Source organism: Drosophila navojoa, chromosome 2 (genome assembly GCF_054131105.1).
Source record: "Drosophila navojoa isolate 15081-1374.11 chromosome 2, UAZ_NAV_1.0, whole genome shotgun sequence".
Taxonomy (NCBI): domain Eukaryota; kingdom Metazoa; phylum Arthropoda; class Insecta; order Diptera; family Drosophilidae; genus Drosophila; species Drosophila navojoa.
This window is the reverse complement of record NC_142890.1, coordinates 6,363,742-6,383,676: the sequence shown is the minus strand read 5'-3', so window position 1 is coordinate 6,383,676 and position 19,935 is coordinate 6,363,742. Positions and strand designations below refer to the sequence as shown.

At 46.4% G+C, this 19,935-nt stretch overlaps 3 protein-coding genes across 3 annotated transcripts; 2 read left to right on the top strand and 1 right to left on the bottom strand.

Moving 5' to 3' along the window:
• Positions 1-961: 961 nt before the first annotated feature.
• On the bottom strand, positions 962-8,319 carry LOC108660164 (glutaredoxin domain-containing cysteine-rich protein CG31559). Its single transcript, XM_018113461.3, has 2 exons — positions 6,681-8,319; positions 962-1,948 (listed from the first exon to the last, which is right to left on the bottom strand). The coding sequence occupies exons 1-2, from the start codon at positions 7,674-7,676 to the stop codon at positions 1,475-1,477; spliced, it is 1,470 nt and encodes a 489-aa protein (XP_017968950.1). The 5' UTR covers positions 7,677-8,319; the 3' UTR covers positions 962-1,474.
• A 2,674-nt stretch (positions 8,320-10,993) lies between these two features.
• LOC108660161 (uncharacterized) lies at positions 10,994-13,842 on the top strand. Its single transcript, XM_018113454.3, has 5 exons — positions 10,994-11,252; positions 11,327-11,689; positions 11,747-12,223; positions 12,281-12,433; positions 12,497-13,842. Exons 1-5 carry the CDS (start codon positions 11,036-11,038, stop codon positions 13,711-13,713), a joined length of 2,427 nt encoding a protein of 808 aa, XP_017968943.1. The 5' UTR covers positions 10,994-11,035; the 3' UTR covers positions 13,714-13,842.
• Positions 13,843-16,610: 2,768 nt separating this feature from the next.
• Positions 16,611-18,908, top strand: Osi1 (Osiris 1). The gene is made up of 3 exons (XM_018111753.3): positions 16,611-17,483; positions 18,213-18,335; positions 18,391-18,908. Exons 1-3 carry the CDS (start codon positions 17,009-17,011, stop codon positions 18,786-18,788), a joined length of 996 nt encoding a protein of 331 aa, XP_017967242.1. The 5' UTR covers positions 16,611-17,008; the 3' UTR covers positions 18,789-18,908.
• The last annotated feature ends 1,027 nt before the right edge of the window (positions 18,909-19,935 follow it).

Here is a 19,935-nt window from a genome sequence, read left to right as displayed (position 1 = left end):
CAGACCCACCTGCCCACCCGCAGCAGCTCCCACTCCGCACCCACACGCCCAACGGTATATTGTGTGTATGTTTTTGTGCCAAATTGTTTATGAAAAATTGCGTATGACGACGCCGACGACGCAGACGACGACGAAGCCGACAGCGTCGCTGTTGGCGCATAAATCAAGCTGCCTTGGCTCAGGATTTGGGCCAGCCGCTCGACGGGTCGCCTGGCCTGGTAATTACAATGTAGCCGCCTGTGAATTTAACGATCCGGGCCGCAGTGCCAACAGTCGCCAACAAGCAAATGCGGAAACACAACAATTTTAACTAACGCCACCCGCCGATATAAAGGGTTGGCTGCTCCTGCTGCTGCTGCTGCTGCTGCTGGCTGAGGGTCAGTTGGCCTGGTCAGCTGGGCGGGCCAGATTGGCTGGCTGGCTGGCTGGCTGGCGGAGTGCGTGTGGGCGGCATGTTAAACACAAGTGTGAGCCAAGTGGAAAATAACATTTAAAAATGCCATAACAATAACTAACAAAGACACCAAAAGCAAATGGCAATAGCAAATGGCAAATGGGCCGACTGGGCCGCCAGCAGCCGAACCTGAAGCTGAAGCAGGCATCCATAGAAGGAAGCCATCTCCCGGGTCGAGAGAGGGGCAGACGGTCCGGCTGGCAGAAATTAAATGGCGCGAGAAAATTGCACGGTCAGTGCGGAGTCTGAGTGGAGCAGGTTTACATAATTGCCAAGCACAAAGAGGAATAGATGAGGAGAGAGAGATAGCAGCGCCGAGTGAGTGAGATAGAGACTGCAAACACAATCAGACATGGTTAACGGCATTGTGTGTGCACACCTTGGCCCAGTGCAAAGTATTTAATCGGATTGCAGTTTCGAAAGAATATTCAAACTGTAACCATTTCAAATCAATCCTTAAAGTCTTGAAAACAATTTGTGGAAGCAAAAATTTCAAACTAAAAAAGCTGATTTTGTTTATTTTATTTCACTGCAAGCTGATGCTGAGCTGATCTGCATCTTTGTTTAGATGATATTAGATATATTTGATCTATGAGCTGGAGTGTCTTCAACAATATTTCATATTAAACATAAGACAGATCAGAGGCAGATCCAAGTGAGATCAGCTCCAAATATCATTGTGTATATAATTAAATATAATTACTTTGCTGGCCATAAATATATATAGTATAATACATAATTCAAAATCCGATTCGAGTCTCAATAAAACACAGAGGTTGCCTTTTCAAAACTATTTACTACTTAGATCTAGACAGGGTTAGTTAGTATGTTTGCATTCTTGTTGTTCTGCTTCTTGCTCTTCATGTTGTTGTTGTTGTTGTTGTTGACTAAGTTAAACTGGGCTTACGATTAGGGGTTATACAAAATGCAAATAGCGCGCTTAAGTGCTAAGTACGAGCATATGTCTGTATAATTTTATGTATGTATGTATGTATATGGTCGAAGGGCTCTGCTCTCCACTCAGCAGTTGTGGCACTTGACCAGGCCCACCTCGTCGCAGTTCATGCACTTGAGCGCCACGAACTCGGCCGTGAAGTGATTGCGATGCACGGATTTCTTGGAGCCGTTGCACGAGGGGCACGGCAGCAGCCGATAGCCGCCGCAGGTCTGGCAGGTGTAGTTGCTGGCGATGGTCTTGTAGGGCTTCAGCAGCTGCCGCAGCTCCCCGGACTCATTCATGCGCTCCACTGTGGCCGCATCGCCGATGTGCTGGCCCTCCACATACAGCTGGGGCACCCGGATCTGTGAGCTCTGCATGCGCTGCCGTATCTCGGCCTGATACTCGACGCTCATGAAGACGTCCCGCTCCTCGAACTTGACCAGCAGAGTGCGCAGTATCTGCTTAACGTTGGCACATTTCGTGTAGGTGTCTCGTATGACGCCCATGCTGGTCGTGTAGAGCACCACCTTGCCCAGGTCTTTCTCCATGAAGCACTGCGAACGGAACAGGTAGGAACGGGTAAGAGATTAGAATGTTAGTTCCACTTCTCTAGCCGGACGGGAAAAGCGGGTCACTAAAAATAAAATGCTTGAAATTGGCACAGAATTCGCCACAGCGCTCAGACTTTGGTCATGGCCCGAACGGGGCGAGACCAAATGAAGATCAAATGAGGCTGCAAAGAACGGAGCATAAAACAATTACCATGACCAAATATAATCCATACAAAACGCAGCGACATTTTCCGCTTTCAGCAGCGGAGAAATCTCGGGAAGACAGAACCAGCCTCAAAGACAATGGGCCTTTTGTATGCACTAAAGCCAAATGTAAAGACGGCTCGGACCCGAGTCTCTTGCGACGAGTCGTGGGGTGGCACACAACCTGTTGGGTTCATTAGCTCTTGGTGGTGTGTCTCACGTAACCAAACGACTCTGCATGTCATTCCAAATCCTATTAATCAATTCAATTAAGCAATAATGGAAAAACTGCTGGCCAATTGACAACACACACTCACACACACACACACCTTTGCACAATGAAAATGCGACGTTTTCCCGACTATTTATGATGGCTTATTTTGTAAGGCCGGCGCTGAACCGGTTCGGGTTCACTCATTTCATTTGACAATTAACATTTCCGTTAGTTGGCCAACTTTGGTGGCGTCTGCTTTGGCTAATGAACCGCTTTCCAGCCAACAGAGCGAACCGAGCCAGCCAAGCCACGGCCGGTATCAATGAACTGTACAAGTGCAGTCACGAACGTGGGCATACTCCGAAATAAGTCTCAAATCCCCCGCTTTGCCAACCGGTCCAACGAGAATTCGCAGAGGCAAATGCATTAAACTCGAGATTAGACCGTTAGACCATGGCGCATCTGATATCAAATACCCGATTCAAGTGGGCAGAGCACTGAGACCTGTTCCAATTAGCATTGCTCAGCATTGCACAAATGCAGATCAACCAACGAAAAAGTAAAAAAATGAACTATTCATGCTCCTAAATGATGTTGCCAAAATCAAAATACGAATTTCTTTTTGTGCCGAACTATCTGGTATTGTCAGCGTGCAAAATATACATGTTTGTTAATTTATAGCTCGGATATTGTGAAAATTATTTCACTCAAATAATGACAAAATAGAGTTCAAAGCCTCGAGCCAAAAACTTTGCAGCTAAACAAAAACAAGCTGCGGTCAAATGGAAAGTCAACTTGTGCAATGCGGTGAGCGTCGCTCTGTGATGTCGCCAGGCGGTTTTTCCAACTGCAAGCCAACGAGTGTCCCTGGTGAAAATCCGAGGATGTACCCTGCCCGCCCGCCTGTCATACCCCTCGGCCGGCAGCCATTCACTTCGCCCGCTGAGCCTGATTAACGCTTCGGCCAACTGCAACACGAAATGTTGTCAGCATGCAGGCTTTAAGATGTGATGTTGCGAGTTGCCAAAATATAAATAACACACAGACAAACAATTAACACACGTGATTTGCACGGCTAACCTCATGGCAGTAACAGTTTACCATACCCTGTTATCATAGCTGCCTCAAAGAGGGCATAGTCGGCTGGTAGATAAATTTGTCTATATATGAGATATTGGTATTCTTGCTCTTGGCTTGAAACCCGTTTGAATGTTTGTCTATCTCTTTTATCTGCTCATCTTGCTGTCTGTTGGCCGAGCTCATTCTGTCTGTCTTCAGATAGATCTTATATGAGATCTTCCTCTGCAGCTAATTTCAAAGTGAGATCGTTTGTTTCAATTAGTAAATTTTAACGAGGGAAGGTCGTTAGGTCTTAAAATAGACTGAAGCCCAAGATGAATATGAAGCAGTTACAGCAGAAAGTGTTTCCGTGTTTGTTCGATTTGGTAGCCGTGTGGAGTGAAATTTCTATAGAGCATCTACTAGTGTATCAGTGGATTGACTAGAGCACAGTTAGTTGCTTTTTTCGATTTTGTTTCTGTTTATGTCAAGCTGCAGCCGCAACATATACGAAGAGGCAGTCGCAGTCGCAGTCGCAGTCGCAGCCGCAGCAGCCGCATGAATTGGTAAAAAGAGAAAGCAGGTCACTTGTATGGCCAGCAAAGAGGCAGCAGTCGGTTCGAGTGATTGGCAATCGAAGAGTTGAGCAACAAGCGGAGTCAGATACGAGGCTAATGCTGACAGCCGACAGCGGACAGCAGTTGCTGTTGTTGCTGCTGCTGCTGCTGTTGCTGCCTTCTCGAAGGTGACAAAACGAAGGCAGCAGCTCGATTGTTGCTTTTATTGTGATTTTTAATTGTGAGCAACAGTGGCAACAGCAAATTTGACAGCAGTTTGCTCTAATTAGGTATGGCGCACAGCCAATTGCACAGTCCCAGGCAGGGCATAAATCACAGGGCTGCGCTTGCCACCAATATCGAATCTAAAACTCAACAACAGAGCGTCAAAACAATGCCTTACAGATTTTCACTTTCGATTCAGCCCGATTGCTCTGCATACGAGCTGCGGCCGCCAGTTGCTCGCATGCTGACTGCATCGTAATTAGCAGCATCTGAGTGCCGCGATTGTTATGCAGATGAGGATCGCAGCGCGTTGGCCTTAAGCTCGACGTCTTCTCGACTTCGTTTTGGCTAATTTGCATGTGAGCCGCTATAAAGCCATAAACCACATTTCTTTTCTTTGGCATTTAGCTAATTTATGACGATCTGTTCGCCTCTTCAGCTCTTCAGCATTCCATAGAATTCATCATCTGGCCCCCAGAGTCAAGCTCCATAGCTTTGAAAGTGAAAAGCAAGAGCAGCTGCAGCAACAACAAAGCCAACAATTAAACTGATCTTAAATCTGAGCATTAAAATAGATAAAGGGAAATTTCCGGGTCTTCGGTTGGAAGTGAAATGCGCACAGCTGACTAACTTAATAATAAAAGTTAAAGAGCATAAAAAAAAGCAAAACAAAACAAACCCCAAACAAACCCATCTATATCATTACAGAGCAACGGAAAGTTCCATCAGCTTTGCGGATGAACTGATTTTATGCTCGATATAAAACGCTGAAATAACTGTCTAATCTCTGATATGCATCGCATTTATAACGATTGAAGCCTTCAGAATTTGAATGCTTTGACGATATCTGATCAAGTTTTCTAAAATGTGAAACTTGAAGAGCGGCTTGAATGTGTTTAATTACTGACTTAATAATTAATGAATAAGGCAATAAAACTCATCGACTCACAGAACTAGATGAGCTGGGCTATGATATTTTTTCTGCACTGAATACAGTTGTGGCTTTATTTACACTTTCGTTAATAATGACATGAAGTAAACAGACTTCTAGGTTTGTTTATACTTAGACTAGATGCCCCATTGTTAATAAAAGTGTAATGAAATTTGAACTGTTCTTGCCTACAAAATCTGTTTATTTCACTAGATTATATGAATGATGCAGCAATTGGACTTAAACAAGGTTCTAAAGAGAAGATGGCAGAAATCTTAAAGCCTCTGGGCCTGGAGTATTTCCTTGAGACTTGACAGAGCTGCAGAGCTGTTTTCATTGATAGATAGATATTTCGATTCGATAACAGAGTTTTCTTGCTAAGATATATCAATTAAATTTTTGTTTGTTTACCCATATTCTGGCATGTTATTTAAAAGCAACTCGAATCGACTTTTCGTTTGAGATGGATGTAATTAAGTGAAATAATATATGTCGATAGACGATAGGAAGTGCACTCTTGCTTGCGAAGCAATGTAATCTACGTCTTCCCGCGGATATTGAATACGCTGTGGTTATCGCACACACGCATAAAAACAAGTCTGTGGGCATATTGCTGACATCTAAGCGCGAACATTCTCTATGCTGAGTTAGACCCCTGCCTCTTATGTTAATAATATCTTGGTTAGATGACACTCTCTTGTTTCATTAATTGACTTTCTGATTCGTTTCGCTCACAATGAGAGCTCAGCGCCCGCCCCAAAGAAAATGTTGACAATTTCCAGCAGCTCTGCTGACTTTCTATGATTAGTTGTTGCTATTGTTGTTCGTTGAAGTTTTCTAACTGCACAATTTCCGAGCGCTGCCATTAGCAGCTCAACGGCTCAAGCTAAACCATTTATCTTTCTGGGAGCAAAGAAAACCAACAACAACAAAATAAAAAGGTAAAAAACAAATGGACAGAAAATAGACAGAGCAAAAAAAAAAAAAAAAAGCCGCTGGCCCAAACCAGCGAGTGGTGGCAAAGCACCACAAAACCGATATCTAAATAAGCCATAGCCAAGCGAGCGACAACAAAATAAGCCACTTAACGGTATTCATTATACATGCGAGTGTGTAATTGCACGCACCACACACACACACACACACACACACACATACAGAGAGTGGAGAAAAGATGCAGTGCTTATGGTGTTAGCCAGACTCGTGGCTCATTAGATTACGAGCAGCAGACGAACAGACAGACATAAATACCAAATGTGAAAGATATATATACAGATACACACACACATACATATGTACATGTATATCTATAACCAACAGCAGCAACCAAAGCAACAACAGCAAGCACGACTAACGGCAATTGTTTGGCAGCACTTTCTCCCATGGAGCGTGCAATTGGTAAACAATTTGCCAAGATGCGCGCGCTTTGATTGCATAATTTAGACAGCAGGTGACTCAATAAAGGGCAGCACACACACACACACACACTCACACACACACGCAGCTAGAGACACAGCGTGGGAAATTGGCTATTGCACAACTCACCTTTGCATTCGGCTGCTGCTGCAGCTGCAAGAACGTGGCTATTCCATTGCGCACACGATTCTTAACGCCGCGCACCGTTCCCTTGGCGGAGCGTATTGTGGACTGTGTGGAGCTGGCGCTGCTGCGCACATCGCGATAGCCAGCGAACACGTCGTGCTCCTCATCCTCGGCGGCCGCGTCCCGCTGGTCCCCGTGCCGCACAAAGCTCCTGAAGTTCTCGTGCTCGTTTATGTGAAAGCTGTAGTATTGATCGTCCGCATATTTGTAGTTGCTGCTGCATCGGTTGCTGTTGTTGTTGCTGTTGCCGTTGCTGTTGCCGTTACCGTTGCTGTTGCGGCTGTCCGTTTGCGACGTGGCTGCCAGCTGTGCCTGCTCACCGGTTTGCACAAAGTTGGCTCGCTGCACCGCCGCGCGCAGCTCCTCGATCTTCGCCTCGTTGAGCGACTCGCGCGACAAGCGCAACGACTCTGCCTCCGTCTCTGTCTCTGTCTCCACCTCCGTCTCCCTCTCCCTCTCCCTCTCTCTGTCTGTCTCTGGCTCAGCTATGGTCACTACCTTGGCCTGCCGGTTTGGCGGCTTGTCCTTGACCTCGACGGGGCTGCTGAACTGCACCACATACTCCGCACTCCGTCTGTCCCGTATGTCGCGCAGCAGCGAGTCCGGCAGCAGCGTGCCCAGCATGCGCAGCGATTTGTGTCGCTGCCGCTGTCCCAACTGTCCGCTGGGCTTGGCGGCTGCCTGCCGCACGTACTCCGTGCTGCTGCAGTTGAGGCTGTCGCTGTTCAAGGAGGAGGGCTCGCTCTCCTCGCTGTCGTCCGTTAGGATGAGCGTGGCCTGCACGGGGCCGCCGTTGCTCTCCAGGTCGCTGCCGTTGCCGCTGTCCGCCGTCTCGCAGTGTGTGGCATATTTCTGATACTGTTGCATGTAGCAGTTGCCCGGGCCGTCTGCCACCGCTGCGGCTGGCAGTGTGGGCGTGGCTGCCTTTTGCACAACCATATTCAGCACGGGCCAATGAGCTAGGGCTCTGTCTATGTTTCAGCACTGGGTCTTAAAGTCGGATTAATTGAAGATCTACAGATATAACTCTGAGTGGGCTTCACTAATTTTTTTGTTTATGTATTTGTTGTAGTTGTTGTTGTTGTTGTGGTTGTAACTTTGATTTTTAATGCGCTGCGTTCACTGACTCTGGTGGCCGTTGCACCCGTCCTCGCATGTCTTTCTGCTTCAGCTCTTGTCGTTAGACTGCGCTGCGTTTTTTTCCCGCTGCTCTAACAAAGCTGCCAAAGACCGCAGCCGCACCGCCGCAGATAAGCAGCCAACCCGCCAACCAGCCAACCAGCCAAGCAAGTAGCCATCCAAGACACAGCCATGATCGCCGCTTACTCGCGCTCTCCCACTGTCTCTCATTCGCCCGCTCTCTCTCTCGCTCTCTCTCCCTCTCTTTCACATTTCACCTAGTTATGCGGCGCACTCCATTCAGCGCTCGCATTCAGCAAACGCTCACAATTGCTTTCTTTTCGTGATCTGCAGCTCCGAGCGGACCATTCGAGAGCGAACGGGTATTTTCCATTAGGCGCGCATTATTAAATTTTTGCAATTTGGCGCCCGTTTCTGTTGCTGTTCTCAAATCGCTGGCCATTAGGCGCTTCTGGCTGTCTGTGGCTTCTAATGGCTGGCACAGCGCAGCTCCAGCAGATCGACACGAAATGCTCGTAATGATTCGCCGACGATTATGTCAACTCGAAAATCGAACAAGATCCCAATAGCTCTTTGCCAAGAATAGCCAAGTGTGGCACTGTTAGATGGCTCCCAAAAATCATTAGACTGCCAAGACAACAAATGTTTATGGCTTTCAAAAGTGCCTTTGGCTAATGAAAGCTTCGGGTCATTACAATTTACTAATGGGCCGGCTAGAGCGTAATGGGATTAGTGAGGATAAGCTGTACGCGAATGTGCATGCGTTTATGTAACCTGAGCCAATTGAATGCGGGAGTACTCTTAATTTTAATACAATAGAGTCGAGATAATTTGTCTCTCGTTATGTTGAAAGACTCGCAAAAAATGCAGAAATTTGTACAAAGTCCCCTCATCTTGGTTCACTTGTTCATTCATTCATTACGCTTAAATGAAAATGAAATGGAAATCTGCACAAATCGTAATTCCCATTCGAACTATCGGAGCTCCACTGTATGTATAGCAGGCAAAAGCAACCAAGCTTGACCCCATATATTCTTGCTTAGAATCAAGAGTCAAGAAAATTTGTCCTTGCCCATATGTCTGTCTGTCCTTCTGGCTGTCTGTCTTTTCGACCGTTCGTTCGGAGTTCGCTTATAGGAAGGCAACGACATCAGAATCTCTAGAGTCACAGCCTTGATTATACACGCTTAGGTTTTTCTATAGCACGCGCCGATCAAGTTTCTTTCAAATAAATGAATAAGCTATTCCGTTGCCATGAAACCGTTTAATACTGAATTTCAAGCATCTGGTATTTAGTATTTTTTGCACATGTTTCAAGCTTCTGTCACTGTATTTTTTGAAGCCAAAAAATTAATATAAACACCTATTAGGACTAGCAAAATTTGTTGTATGAATGACATATCATGACAGCTGAAATATCCCGAGTATAAATTCCATTGCACACATACATATGTATAATATTTCTATATTTATAATGCAGCTCCGAACGAATCGTCTTGCTATTTGTGCTAATGAAAAATATATTTGACATTTAGACTTCATGGTGTTAATTCCAAATTTAACATGCAAAGAGAGTCGAACTTTCAGTTAAACATTTCAAGCTGCAGACTCTTAAAAAATGCAAATTAATTTATTTGATGGCCTTAGGCGAGCTGAAGATATACGTATGTAGTCCGAGTCGATCCATTTGCATGCATGCATGTGTGCTTCTATGCAAGCAAACTAGTATATCACTTTGACAAATATGCAGGTGATTTTTATTGCTGTCAATAAGTCAAACCAGCTACATCAACTTTTATCGCATTAATAATCGCTGCCAATGAAACGAAAAGCCTGTTGAGCTTAATCAAAATAGTTTCCCCCAAGCGCTTTATCTTTATTTCCTGAGATGAATGACTTTGAAGTGGACAGAAACTTTATTTAAAATGAGCAAAGCATTTGCCCAAAGATTAGAGACTAATGGATAACTCTTCAATTCACACTTCAAGTTAACAGCATTGAATTTACAATGCCTATCTGCCCATCACTCACGCCTCTTGACCTAAAGTCAACTCCGATAAGTCACATTAAAGTTTATCTCGTGCGAATGCTCGACATATTTTGCTGAATGAATATGTGCGTCGCCCACTTATCGGCCGGATATTAGAGAATTTCCATTGCCGATTGCACGAAATTCATTCAACGGCATAAAAAAGCGAGACACACGCACATACTCTCTCTCTCTCTCTCTCTCTCCCTTGGTGAACTCTGCTTAAATTCAGGTAGTTTTCAGCTTGGTCAACTTTATTGATACGGCATGAAGTGCAGCATGAGTAAAGCCGTTGGGGGCGATAAGCAGCTCGAAATGCACCATAATCAGTTTGCAGAAGTGCGGAAAAGATAGCCACAGCACAGTCCAGCACCAAATAGTTATCACTCAGACAAGTTATAAACTTTGTCCAAATGCTACCAGCAGCAGCAGCAGCAGCAGCAGAGACCACACAATCAATGCAAATGCCAAGTCTTGAAGTCTTATCTAGATTCGCGCCGCTTTGTTAAAATCGCCCAGAAATCACGTAGCAAAAGCCGCAACAAGATTCTCGATGTCGCCAAGCAAAAGACGACCAATCGAACATCTAATTCACTAAATCAAAAGTTTTCCCAATTGCTGGAATATACTATCATAAATATATATACTTGAATATATATAGATACTTATATATATAGAGAGCATCAGCGGCATCAATAATTGCATAAGAATATTTTGATGTTCCAAGATAGAAGAGATGTTAATTGGACAGAAAATAAATTTTAAATAATTATTAATATATATTTTCTTTAACAATAATGTTTTCCGATGCCAAGATATATCAAATTAGTGCTTCAGCTGTTGTTGCTAAATGTGTAGCAGCTGGCTGGCATATCGGGCCGGAGATAAGCTTTTTTCAGCTTAATGCAATATGTGATGGCAGCAGCTTAGCATATTTCTATCTGCGCACTTATCTCGCATCTCTCTCGCAGCGTGTGCGTGTGCGATTATCACGTGTTGACAACAGCTCGGCAGTGCAACAGTTTTTGGTGCTCTATCAGCGGCATGTGTCACGCTTTGGTATAAAAGAGCTGAGCGCATCTCCAGTTGCATTTAGTTTGAACTTAGTTACTGCAGTTGCCATCAGAACATGACTTGGATTGACTTAGAACTCAGGCGAGCAGTTCGACTGCTGGCTCTGATCACCCTGGCTGCTGCGGCAGCAGCCACTGTGGACCACGAGACGATGCTGTGCGCCAGTGATGATACGCCCATGTGTGGACGCAGCCAGGGCGAGTATCTGCTGTTCAAGAACGAGTGCGACTTGCGCAAGGCGCAGCGCGAAAATCTGATGGGCGGACCACTATGTAAGTCGCCAAGTCACAGCTATGGCTGTGGACCCACTCAACCTAACCAGCTTCCTTGCCTCTTTCGCCTGCAGTTGATGTCGCCTTGCACAACTGTTTGCCCAGCTGCGAGCTGGAGTGCGAGGGCGCCGCGCAGCCCGTGTGCGGCGTGAGCGTTGCCACAGGCGAGCGCAAGAGCTTCCGGAACCGCTGCGAGATGATGCGCACCAGCTGCCTGACCAGAACCGATTGGCTGGTGCACAAGTGGGGCGTCTGCGCCCATGGCCAGCAGCAGCCCAAGCAGCCGGCGCACACTGTGCTCGTGGGTCATCGCAAGCGTCGCCGGCCCATACCCTGCACGAATGTCTACAGGCCGGTCTGTGCCAGCTATGCAGGCGTCAAGTCCACCTTCTCCAACGAGTGCCTGGTCAACGCGGAGAACATACGCACCGGCAGAAGTGAGTGCACGATAAGAGATTGGTAGATGGATAGATGCTCAGTTAACGGTTTTGCAGATTGGCGCATTGTGTCCGAGGGGCTGTGCGGCGAGGACAGCACCAAGATGAAGCACAGCCGCAAGTGGAAGCCCAAGACGAAGCCCAAGCCGGAGACGGAGCGCAGCAAGCGCAGCTACAGGCAGGCCAATCAGCTGGACGACTTCGAGATGGCCGAGGATGCAGTGCAAATCTTTGCGCCCTCCACATTTCACACTCAATTCATCAGCAAATCGGGCATCATGGAGAAGAGCTACTCGCTGCCCGCGCGCCAGCCCTATCCCTCGGACAGTGTGAAGAGGCCATCCCGGCGTATCTATGGCAGCAGCCCAATGAAATCCCGGCCTGGTTATGGCAACGAGCTGCAGCCAGCCAGGCGCGTAAGCTCAAAGCCCTGCGTGTTCAGTAATGAACCCGTTTGCGGCAGCTTCAATGGCGAGAGTCGCACTTTCGACAATGTGTGCGCTTTGATGGAGTTCAGTCAAACGGTGGGCAATGGTAAGCACTGAACCGTCGGGGATTTGGCCAGCGACTGTAATTAAAACTACTTCACAGCCTGGACCATTCTGTATGAGGGCCGCTGCCGGCGCTGCGATAAGCCCTGCCCCAGCAAATACAGTCCGGTTTGCGCGGTTCGTAATGGCATCAGCTACACCATCATCAACGAGTGCTTCCTCGAGCGTGTGCGCTGCAAGGATCCCAATAGCAGTAGGTTTACCCTTTATTTCATTTCGCCACAAATTACTCACAGTTGGCATCTCGATTTGACAGATTGGAAGATCACGCACAAGGGCGAGTGCATCCTGCCCGCCGATGAGGTGGCTCACAATTTGCCGCCACCCAGTCCCAAGCCATCGGCGCGCATACCCCACATGCTCTACGCTGTGCCGCCAACCAGGAGCAGCGGCACCAGCAATGACACCTTGTTTACAACCACGTTCAGACCCAGATCATGGGGCAAACGTCGAGCCACCATACCAACACGAGCTGCTCCTACGCAGCTTCGCATGCTTAGGAAATTCAGGCGACCAACTCCAACGCCAACGGCCAGGACCACGCCTACGCCGACGGCCAAGGATCTGAGCAACCGCAAGATACGGAAAATAGAGCCAATCGTCTTCCAGGGCTACAAAGCGAACAGCTACAGCAAGGAGGAAAAGCCAGCGCCCATCAAGGCTCCATTCACAGCGAAGGCGTGGTCCCCCAAGGACAGCTGGCAGACTCCGCAGCTGCCGGAGAGTGGCAAGGATGCGTATCATAAGAGACCGCATCATAAGAAGGTGTACAGTGAGAAGTATCCGCAGTACAGCTGGCAACAGGCGCTGACCACGCCCCGACCCATTGTGTCCACAACCACACCAGCACCACTAAACACACTCGAGGGCATTGCGAATGCGCAGTTGCTGGATTTGGACATGAAGTCTGCGGCGGAAATCTTTGGTGAGATTGAAGCCGATACGGAAATACTCTTTATGATGGACAGCACGGCGGCCACAGCAAATGCAATCGAAATGGAGTCCACCACGAATGCCGCAACCAAGCAAGCAACTACGCGGGCATCCACAACAGAGGCGACAGTTCCCTCAACGGCATACACAGCCACAGCACCACCAATCACAACAACAACGACAACAACAGCCTCGCCCCTCAGCACCGAAGACGCCACTGAGTACACACCTGAGCAAGAGACAGAGGAGACTTCGACAGATCTACCCACGAGCAGCATCTTTGATGTTGCAACCAGCGAGAACCTGGATCAGAGCACAGCGGATGATGTAGAGGCAAGCGCAACCACTGCAGTAACAACTACGACAAAAACAAATGAAGACGTAGTTGAAAGCGATCCATCAACAACATCCAACGTGGACTATTTGTCGGATGAGCCGATGAGCACACAAAGCGATCAGACCTCGATATACGGGCTGGATAAGAACTCGCTGATCATGCGTCTATTGCGGGCCAGGAGTGGCAAGAATATGGTATTATAGTTTGTCTGTAAGTTATTAATTGTTGCTTAGGAGTCAGTGATATGAATGCTCTGTATGTTACTTAGATTAATTTACATTTAAATAAGCCATAATTAATTAGTTGGGGTATTAAAATGTTGCATCTTTAAATGTTTCATTGCTTGAACTTACTGAGGCACGGCGACATCTATTGTTTAATCTCTGTGTGGTTGTTGCATACGGTTGGCTTACCATTTGCACAAACCGCAGCTTGCAACTCTGTGTTTGGCTTAGTTTCCACACTTAACGAAGTTTCGGAGTAAGATGGCACTGCCACCTATTGCACATTTTTTAGTACTCATTCACACTGCGACAAGCGAATACAGCAACCTTCGTATATACTAAGCGATTAGTTGAATCTGCTCCACAGATAGCAAACTTTTGCACTTAACGCACAAAGGAATTTGTTGAGCAAAGAGAACTTTTAGCGTAGACAAAAACCAATAGGAGCTTTCTTTTGTAATTAGATGCTGAAGTTGAATAGATATATATGTGTGTATGCATATGTTTTCTTGTATATAAATATTTATGTATGTATGGTGAGTAATAGATGGTATCACATAATTTATTGATATCATTCTGAAAAATCAGTTTGTTGTAAGGTATTTTAAAGACGCGCCAGCTTGACTGTGTCCACATAGTATATCACCTCATGTTAATGCAAATTAGAGTTAAGTCATTAAATTTATTGCCCAGCTCTGATATGATGAACTTAATGATTTTATTTGAATTGATTATATTTCTGACACTTCATTAACATATTTTTTTTATTACCTTTGATTTTGTCTTCTCTTCAACTCAAAGTTCTGTTTTTATCGGCTGTTGCCATCTCAAGCTAAAATTTTTTCGGTATTTTTTTTTTTAGTAAGGAATACTTATGAATTCCGTTAATTTAACAGTTTTCCTCTTACTTTACATTTGGCTTCAAATATGTATGTTTATAGCAATGTAGAGAAGTCTCTGGCTATCTGTCTTGTTTAGTTTGTTTATTGCAAAAAAGTACTGAAAAACATTTTAATCAATGTTTAACAAGAAAATTAAGCAATCACTGAATTTTATGTTATTTTGATCATTCAATTTACATTTGGCCCCATACTCTGCGATGTTTGTAGTACTTGTAGAGAATATAGCCCCATTTTATATGATCTTGACATTCAAATTTATTGGCTGATTTTAATCGCCCGATCAACCAACAAAATTTCACTGAATAAAACAAAAAAAACATATTAATTATAGTCCAACTCTCGTTAGAGGAAACACTAATAAGCCTCCAGCCTGGCAATACAATAAAATGACCATCCGGTTTCCAGCCGGCCAGATGGCAGTTGGTTAGTTGGCTAGTTGGCTAGTTGACTCCGGGCAAAGTCCTCTCGATGGCATCTGAGGCTCGTAAAAGTCGCTTTTCGGCGGACGGGCGGTCCATCGAAATGCTCGCACGTTTGCGTGTGCCACATGATTTGATATGCAGCCATCAGCTGCTCCGACTTTGATCTGGGGCCAATCATCATTGTTGGCTAAGTTTAGGCTAAAAAAAAACTATTTTGCGGCTGCCTAAACACAATGTTTACAGCAATAGCAAACAAACTTTCTACCAGCAGCCGCCAGCTGGCGAGCTCTAATACACCTTCGCCGGGGAATACATTCACACATTCTATAAATCAGTCAAATTTGCGCTTCGTTCGGGATTACCTCATGACCGAGCATTAAGGCCAGCCGCAGACAATGACTAATTAATTAGCTGGCTGAGAATGTGAGACAGTGGGGACACTATACAGTTTGCTACACAGACATGCCTCATGCCACATGCTACATGCTACATGCTATGCATGCCATAAAAACAGTCGACAAACTGCGCCAATTGTTACTTTCACTGGTCAATAATGCAAGGGGGGCAACAGGGGCAACAGGGGCAACCGGGGCAACATCAGCACAAATCACAATTGCAACAGCAGCAACAACAACTTTCGCGTGGCAACGCTGGCTGCATTGTAATTAAGACGGTCAGAGATTCAATGACTCCGTCTCCAGCCTCGATTCCATCCCCATCGAGATCGAGCTCCATCTGCAACTGCTACTCCGATTTGTATTCGCACTGAAACAATTCATAATTCGCAACAATTCGAGGCACACTTTTTCGCCCAAATATGCAAATTGCACGTCGATGCTGAGGCTGACCAATCTCAAGTGCGCACATTTGTTGGCTACACTCAGAGAAACAAACAACTCCGTTGTTCTCAAGAGAACTCTAGATGGAACTTTGAGCTGAACTGAGAGCTGAACTTTTGTTACTTGCTGGTGAATTTGGAAATAATTAATTAACTAAAATTCATTATACAAAGAAACAGCTTTGTTTGTTTTTTAAAAGAAATTCACTGTATTTTTTGTATAAATAATTTTATATAAAATATAAAATAAAAACTGAAATCGTCTCTCCTCTAAACCATATTATCCCTTTTAACTAGCTAGGTTTTACTCATATTGACTCTATTTAGATTTGAATGGTATGTTATTTAGCTGGCTCTTCAATTTCATACTGTGCATTTCGCTCAGTGTACTGCCATATGCATTCGATGTGTGCTGCTGCTGCACACGGGTTAATCTCACTTAAATGCATTCGCACTTATTCTGATTGCTATCATTTACATGGCATCTCCGCAGCCGCAACTGCAAACTGCTGGCTTCGGCATTGTTAGGCCAAGGCCTGAATGGCGCCAAGGCGTTCCGTGTGTAGCCGAGTATCTGCTAGCGACTCGGGATTCACTTTCGTTTGGCATTCACGTTTGTGGCTTTTGCTTTCAGTCGCACGCTGGTCGCAGGCATTGAGCCGGTCGCTGGCTCATAATCCAGACAACGGCGACGAACGCGACTCAATTTGTTGTGAATGCTTTTGCTCGATCAATGATCGCCTCGAAACACGCTCGCAGCGACTTCGACTTCGACTCTGGCTCTGGCTCTGACCCAGAAAGCGACGCACTGGCTTCGGCATTGGCTTCGAATGTGAGCTGGATGCTGCAGTCGCTGCTGTTGCTGCTTGTAGGCAGGAATCTCAATTCCGGTGCATGCCGCTCGATGCATGCAGCATGAGCATTAGCTGTGGCTGTGGCTGTGGCTGTGGCTCGGTGCCACTGCTGCAGCTCGTTAGCCGGCATGCGGTTGATGCTTTGTGATAAAAGGAGTACCCGGTCGCCTTCAGTTTCCATTTGTGTTTCACTCGTCCAGCCGTGCGGTGGTGCTTCGCAGTGCGCTAAGATCAAAGACTCGCAACTATCCAAGCAATATGTCGCTCTCCCGCTGGAGCATAGCTGCCTATGTGGCATTGGTGCTGTTGCTGCTGTTGCATTTCGGCAGCTCACAGGAGCTGCCTGCGGCAGCACCACCACCAGCTGCTGCTCCGCCAGCAACGCCAGACGCTCCCCTATATCCCTCGCCCTACCCAGCCCCCTCGACGTCCCCCGAGCCCAGTGCCCAAGTGAATATCGAAACGGCCCGGGCCAGCGGCGGCTTGATCGGTCAGAGTGATGTCTACATAGCGCGCAATCAGCGTCAGTGCTTCGAAACGCGAAATCTGATGTCCTGCATCAAGTACAAGGCATCCAAGCTCATCTGGAAGCTGGCCACCAACGGCATGGGCTTCTTCCCCAACGAGCACGAGCGGGTGCTGGGCGAGCAGCAGCCGCGCTTTCTGCGCCTGGTGCAGCTCGGCGAGCCAGCCGACGACATCGTGGTCTTCAACGACGCCAAGAGCCTGGCAGGTGGGTCTCAATCTGCGCTTTGATTGCAATGCGAATGCGAATGGGAAAGTGGCCGCCAGAGCAAAGGCAATTAGCAGCTCGTGGCGAGAGATTGGCCTATTGGCCACATTGTTTTCACCACCAGCAGCAGTCGCAGCAGCAGCAACAATTGCGGTGCGCGTAACATTTTGTTTGGCTTGCAAACATCGCATAGAGGCAACAGTATATTGCCCACGCTTTATCGCTTCTCAGTAAGTGATAAACACCCGCGGATGTTTATCGCTCATCTAATTAATTAATTTCCACGCAACTTGGCTTTCATTTATGTATCTTGAAATTCCCTCGTCGAGAGGAGGAGACTATTAGTATTTATGCTGCATAGAAGGAGATCTTGCTGATGAAATATTTTATTTGTGCATATCATCTTTAATAGTAGTTGAGTCCATATTCCCATGCCCTTCTGTTCGTGTTGTCGTACCTGAATCGTACCTTCTTTTATCTATAGCTCAATCAAACTCAGCAATTTCTGCTATGATTAAACTAAATGAAGTCATATGAACTTCAATTCTACTTTTATTTAAAATCCCACCCATCCACATGTCTGCAAGTGTATTAAGAGTTCTTCATTGCCAGCAGATAGCCTTCTCGCTTAGAGGTTTCGGTGCGCCTAGCGAATAGCGCTTAGGTCAATAAACAATTATTTTCCGCTCGCGCTAATTGCTTACGCACCTATTTCATATGTTTTTTCAGGCGACAGTGAACTGTTGAACATTTTCAAGTTCCTTAAACGTGCCGTCGAGACGTTCGGACGGAATCACGGACTGCAGCTGGCGCTGCCGAAAGGCACAGCCGCCCGGGTAATGGATGAGAGTGGTGAGTAGCATGAGCCGAATGCAAGGCAGGCTGATGAACGTCTTCCTCCACGCAGACGCACGTGGTGCGCGCAAGAAGAAGAAGTGGCTGATCCTGCTGCCGCTGATCATCTTGATGAAGATCGCTCACTTGAAGATGACCTTGGTCACCCTCCTGCTGGGCGTGCTGGGCATGAATGTGCTGCTGGTGGGCGGCACGGGCTGGCTGATTCACTATCTGAAGTACAAGACGCTGTGCAAGATTCATCCGCATCTGGTGCAGAGCCACTCGCACGTCTACGACTCCGATCCGGCGGACTACTCACAGTTCCTGGGCAGCAGCTTCTCCAACAGCTACAGTCCGTCCAGTGCGCACGACGTCAATGCCAACGGCTACAGCAAGGACTGGTCCAGGACGAGCAATCCCTACCATGGCTACAACTATTTGGACACGATTAGCAAGCGATTACAGTGAGGCCTCTGTCGTGTGAACGATTCGTGCCAGGCATGTGCCCGCCCCTAGCAAAATTTTCATTGCCGTCGTCGTCGTCGCTGATATTGCTTTAACTTAATAAACGTTAATTTACATAGGTAATAGCAAGTATTTAATAAACGAAATGTTCGCAACTGTTGCTCAAATATGCCGACGTGTCGGTGGATCGGTGGTGCGGTGTTGCGGTGGGTCGACGGTGCATGTTTACTTATGCCTTATCAGCGGCACGCTTTTGTTTACCCAACAATTTGCTCTGGCTGCCGAAAAAGTGCCCCAGAAGACAGCAAAGTACGCAACCAGCGCCAAAATCAATATGTTTATATTATTTGTACCGCAGTGGTTCCCATTAAAATATAAATACAACTTGCGGCTAGCTGAGCAACAGACTGCCTCCGCGCTATCTTCCCTGTACATATGTAAATGCTTTAGTTGAGTAAATATGATTTAGAAGGTGTTGTTGCTGCTGCTGTTGCTGTTGCCGATGTAGCAGCAGCTGCTGCTACTGTTGCCACTGCCATTGATTGGATGGATGACGGTCGAACCACCTCGAGCTCTGCTGCTGTTTTTGCGCCATTTATGACAGACAGCTGAAGCCACGCAGTTAAGCGCCCGGCAAACACTGATGATAAGCGCCGCACTGGAGGCGGGCAACGTGTCGAGTGATCCACCTCAGCAGCCAAATTTGCTGCGGAAACTGTTGCCAGGCCTGGGCCAGCAAATAATATAAGCATGCCGACTGCCCAATAATGAATCAATAGAAATTCTCTATGCACTTAAGTGGGGTGAAGAAACCTTTTACAATGAACTTTCACTCGGGTCGAGCATGAAGCAATCATTGGGTTATATATAGATAAACACAAAATAATAATAAAAAAAAATCATGAAATCAAAAATGCAATGAAGGAACCACTCTCATCTAGAAGACCTATGAGTGACCTTTGAAAGGAACGACAATCACATTTGTATCTGGAAAAATTATTTACATATAACAGCTGTTGAAAGAGTAAAAGAGATGGAGAGAGCGAGAAAGAGGCAGAGAGCAAGAGAGAGAGAAAGAGAGAGAGAGAGGGAGAGATAGAGAGAGTTAAGCTGAAAGAGAAATAAGCTGATGATAGAAAGAAAGAAAGAG

Excerpts from the sequence above, each read along its gene's own strand:
- LOC108660164 (XM_018113461.3), bottom strand. The coding sequence starts at position 7,676 with ATGGTTGTGCAAAAGGCAGCCACGCCCACACTGCCAGCCGCAGCGGTG. Across the intron at positions 1,949-6,680 it reads AGCAGCAGCCGAATGCAAAG|TGCTTCATGGAGAAAGACCT; the intron begins GTGAGTTGTGCA and ends TTCCGTTCGCAG.
- LOC108660161 (XM_018113454.3), top strand. The coding sequence starts at position 11,036 with ATGACTTGGATTGACTTAGAACTCAGGCGAGCAGTTCGACTGCTGGCT. Across the intron at positions 11,690-11,746 it reads GAACATACGCACCGGCAGAA|ATTGGCGCATTGTGTCCGAG; the intron begins GTGAGTGCACGA and ends ACGGTTTTGCAG. Across the intron at positions 12,224-12,280 it reads CAGTCAAACGGTGGGCAATG|CCTGGACCATTCTGTATGAG; the intron begins GTAAGCACTGAA and ends ACTACTTCACAG.
- Osi1 (XM_018111753.3), top strand. The coding sequence starts at position 17,009 with ATGTCGCTCTCCCGCTGGAGCATAGCTGCCTATGTGGCATTGGTGCTG. Across the intron at positions 17,484-18,212 it reads CGACGCCAAGAGCCTGGCAG|GCGACAGTGAACTGTTGAAC; the intron begins GTGGGTCTCAAT and ends ATGTTTTTTCAG. Across the intron at positions 18,336-18,390 it reads CCGGGTAATGGATGAGAGTG|ACGCACGTGGTGCGCGCAAG; the intron begins GTGAGTAGCATG and ends TCCTCCACGCAG.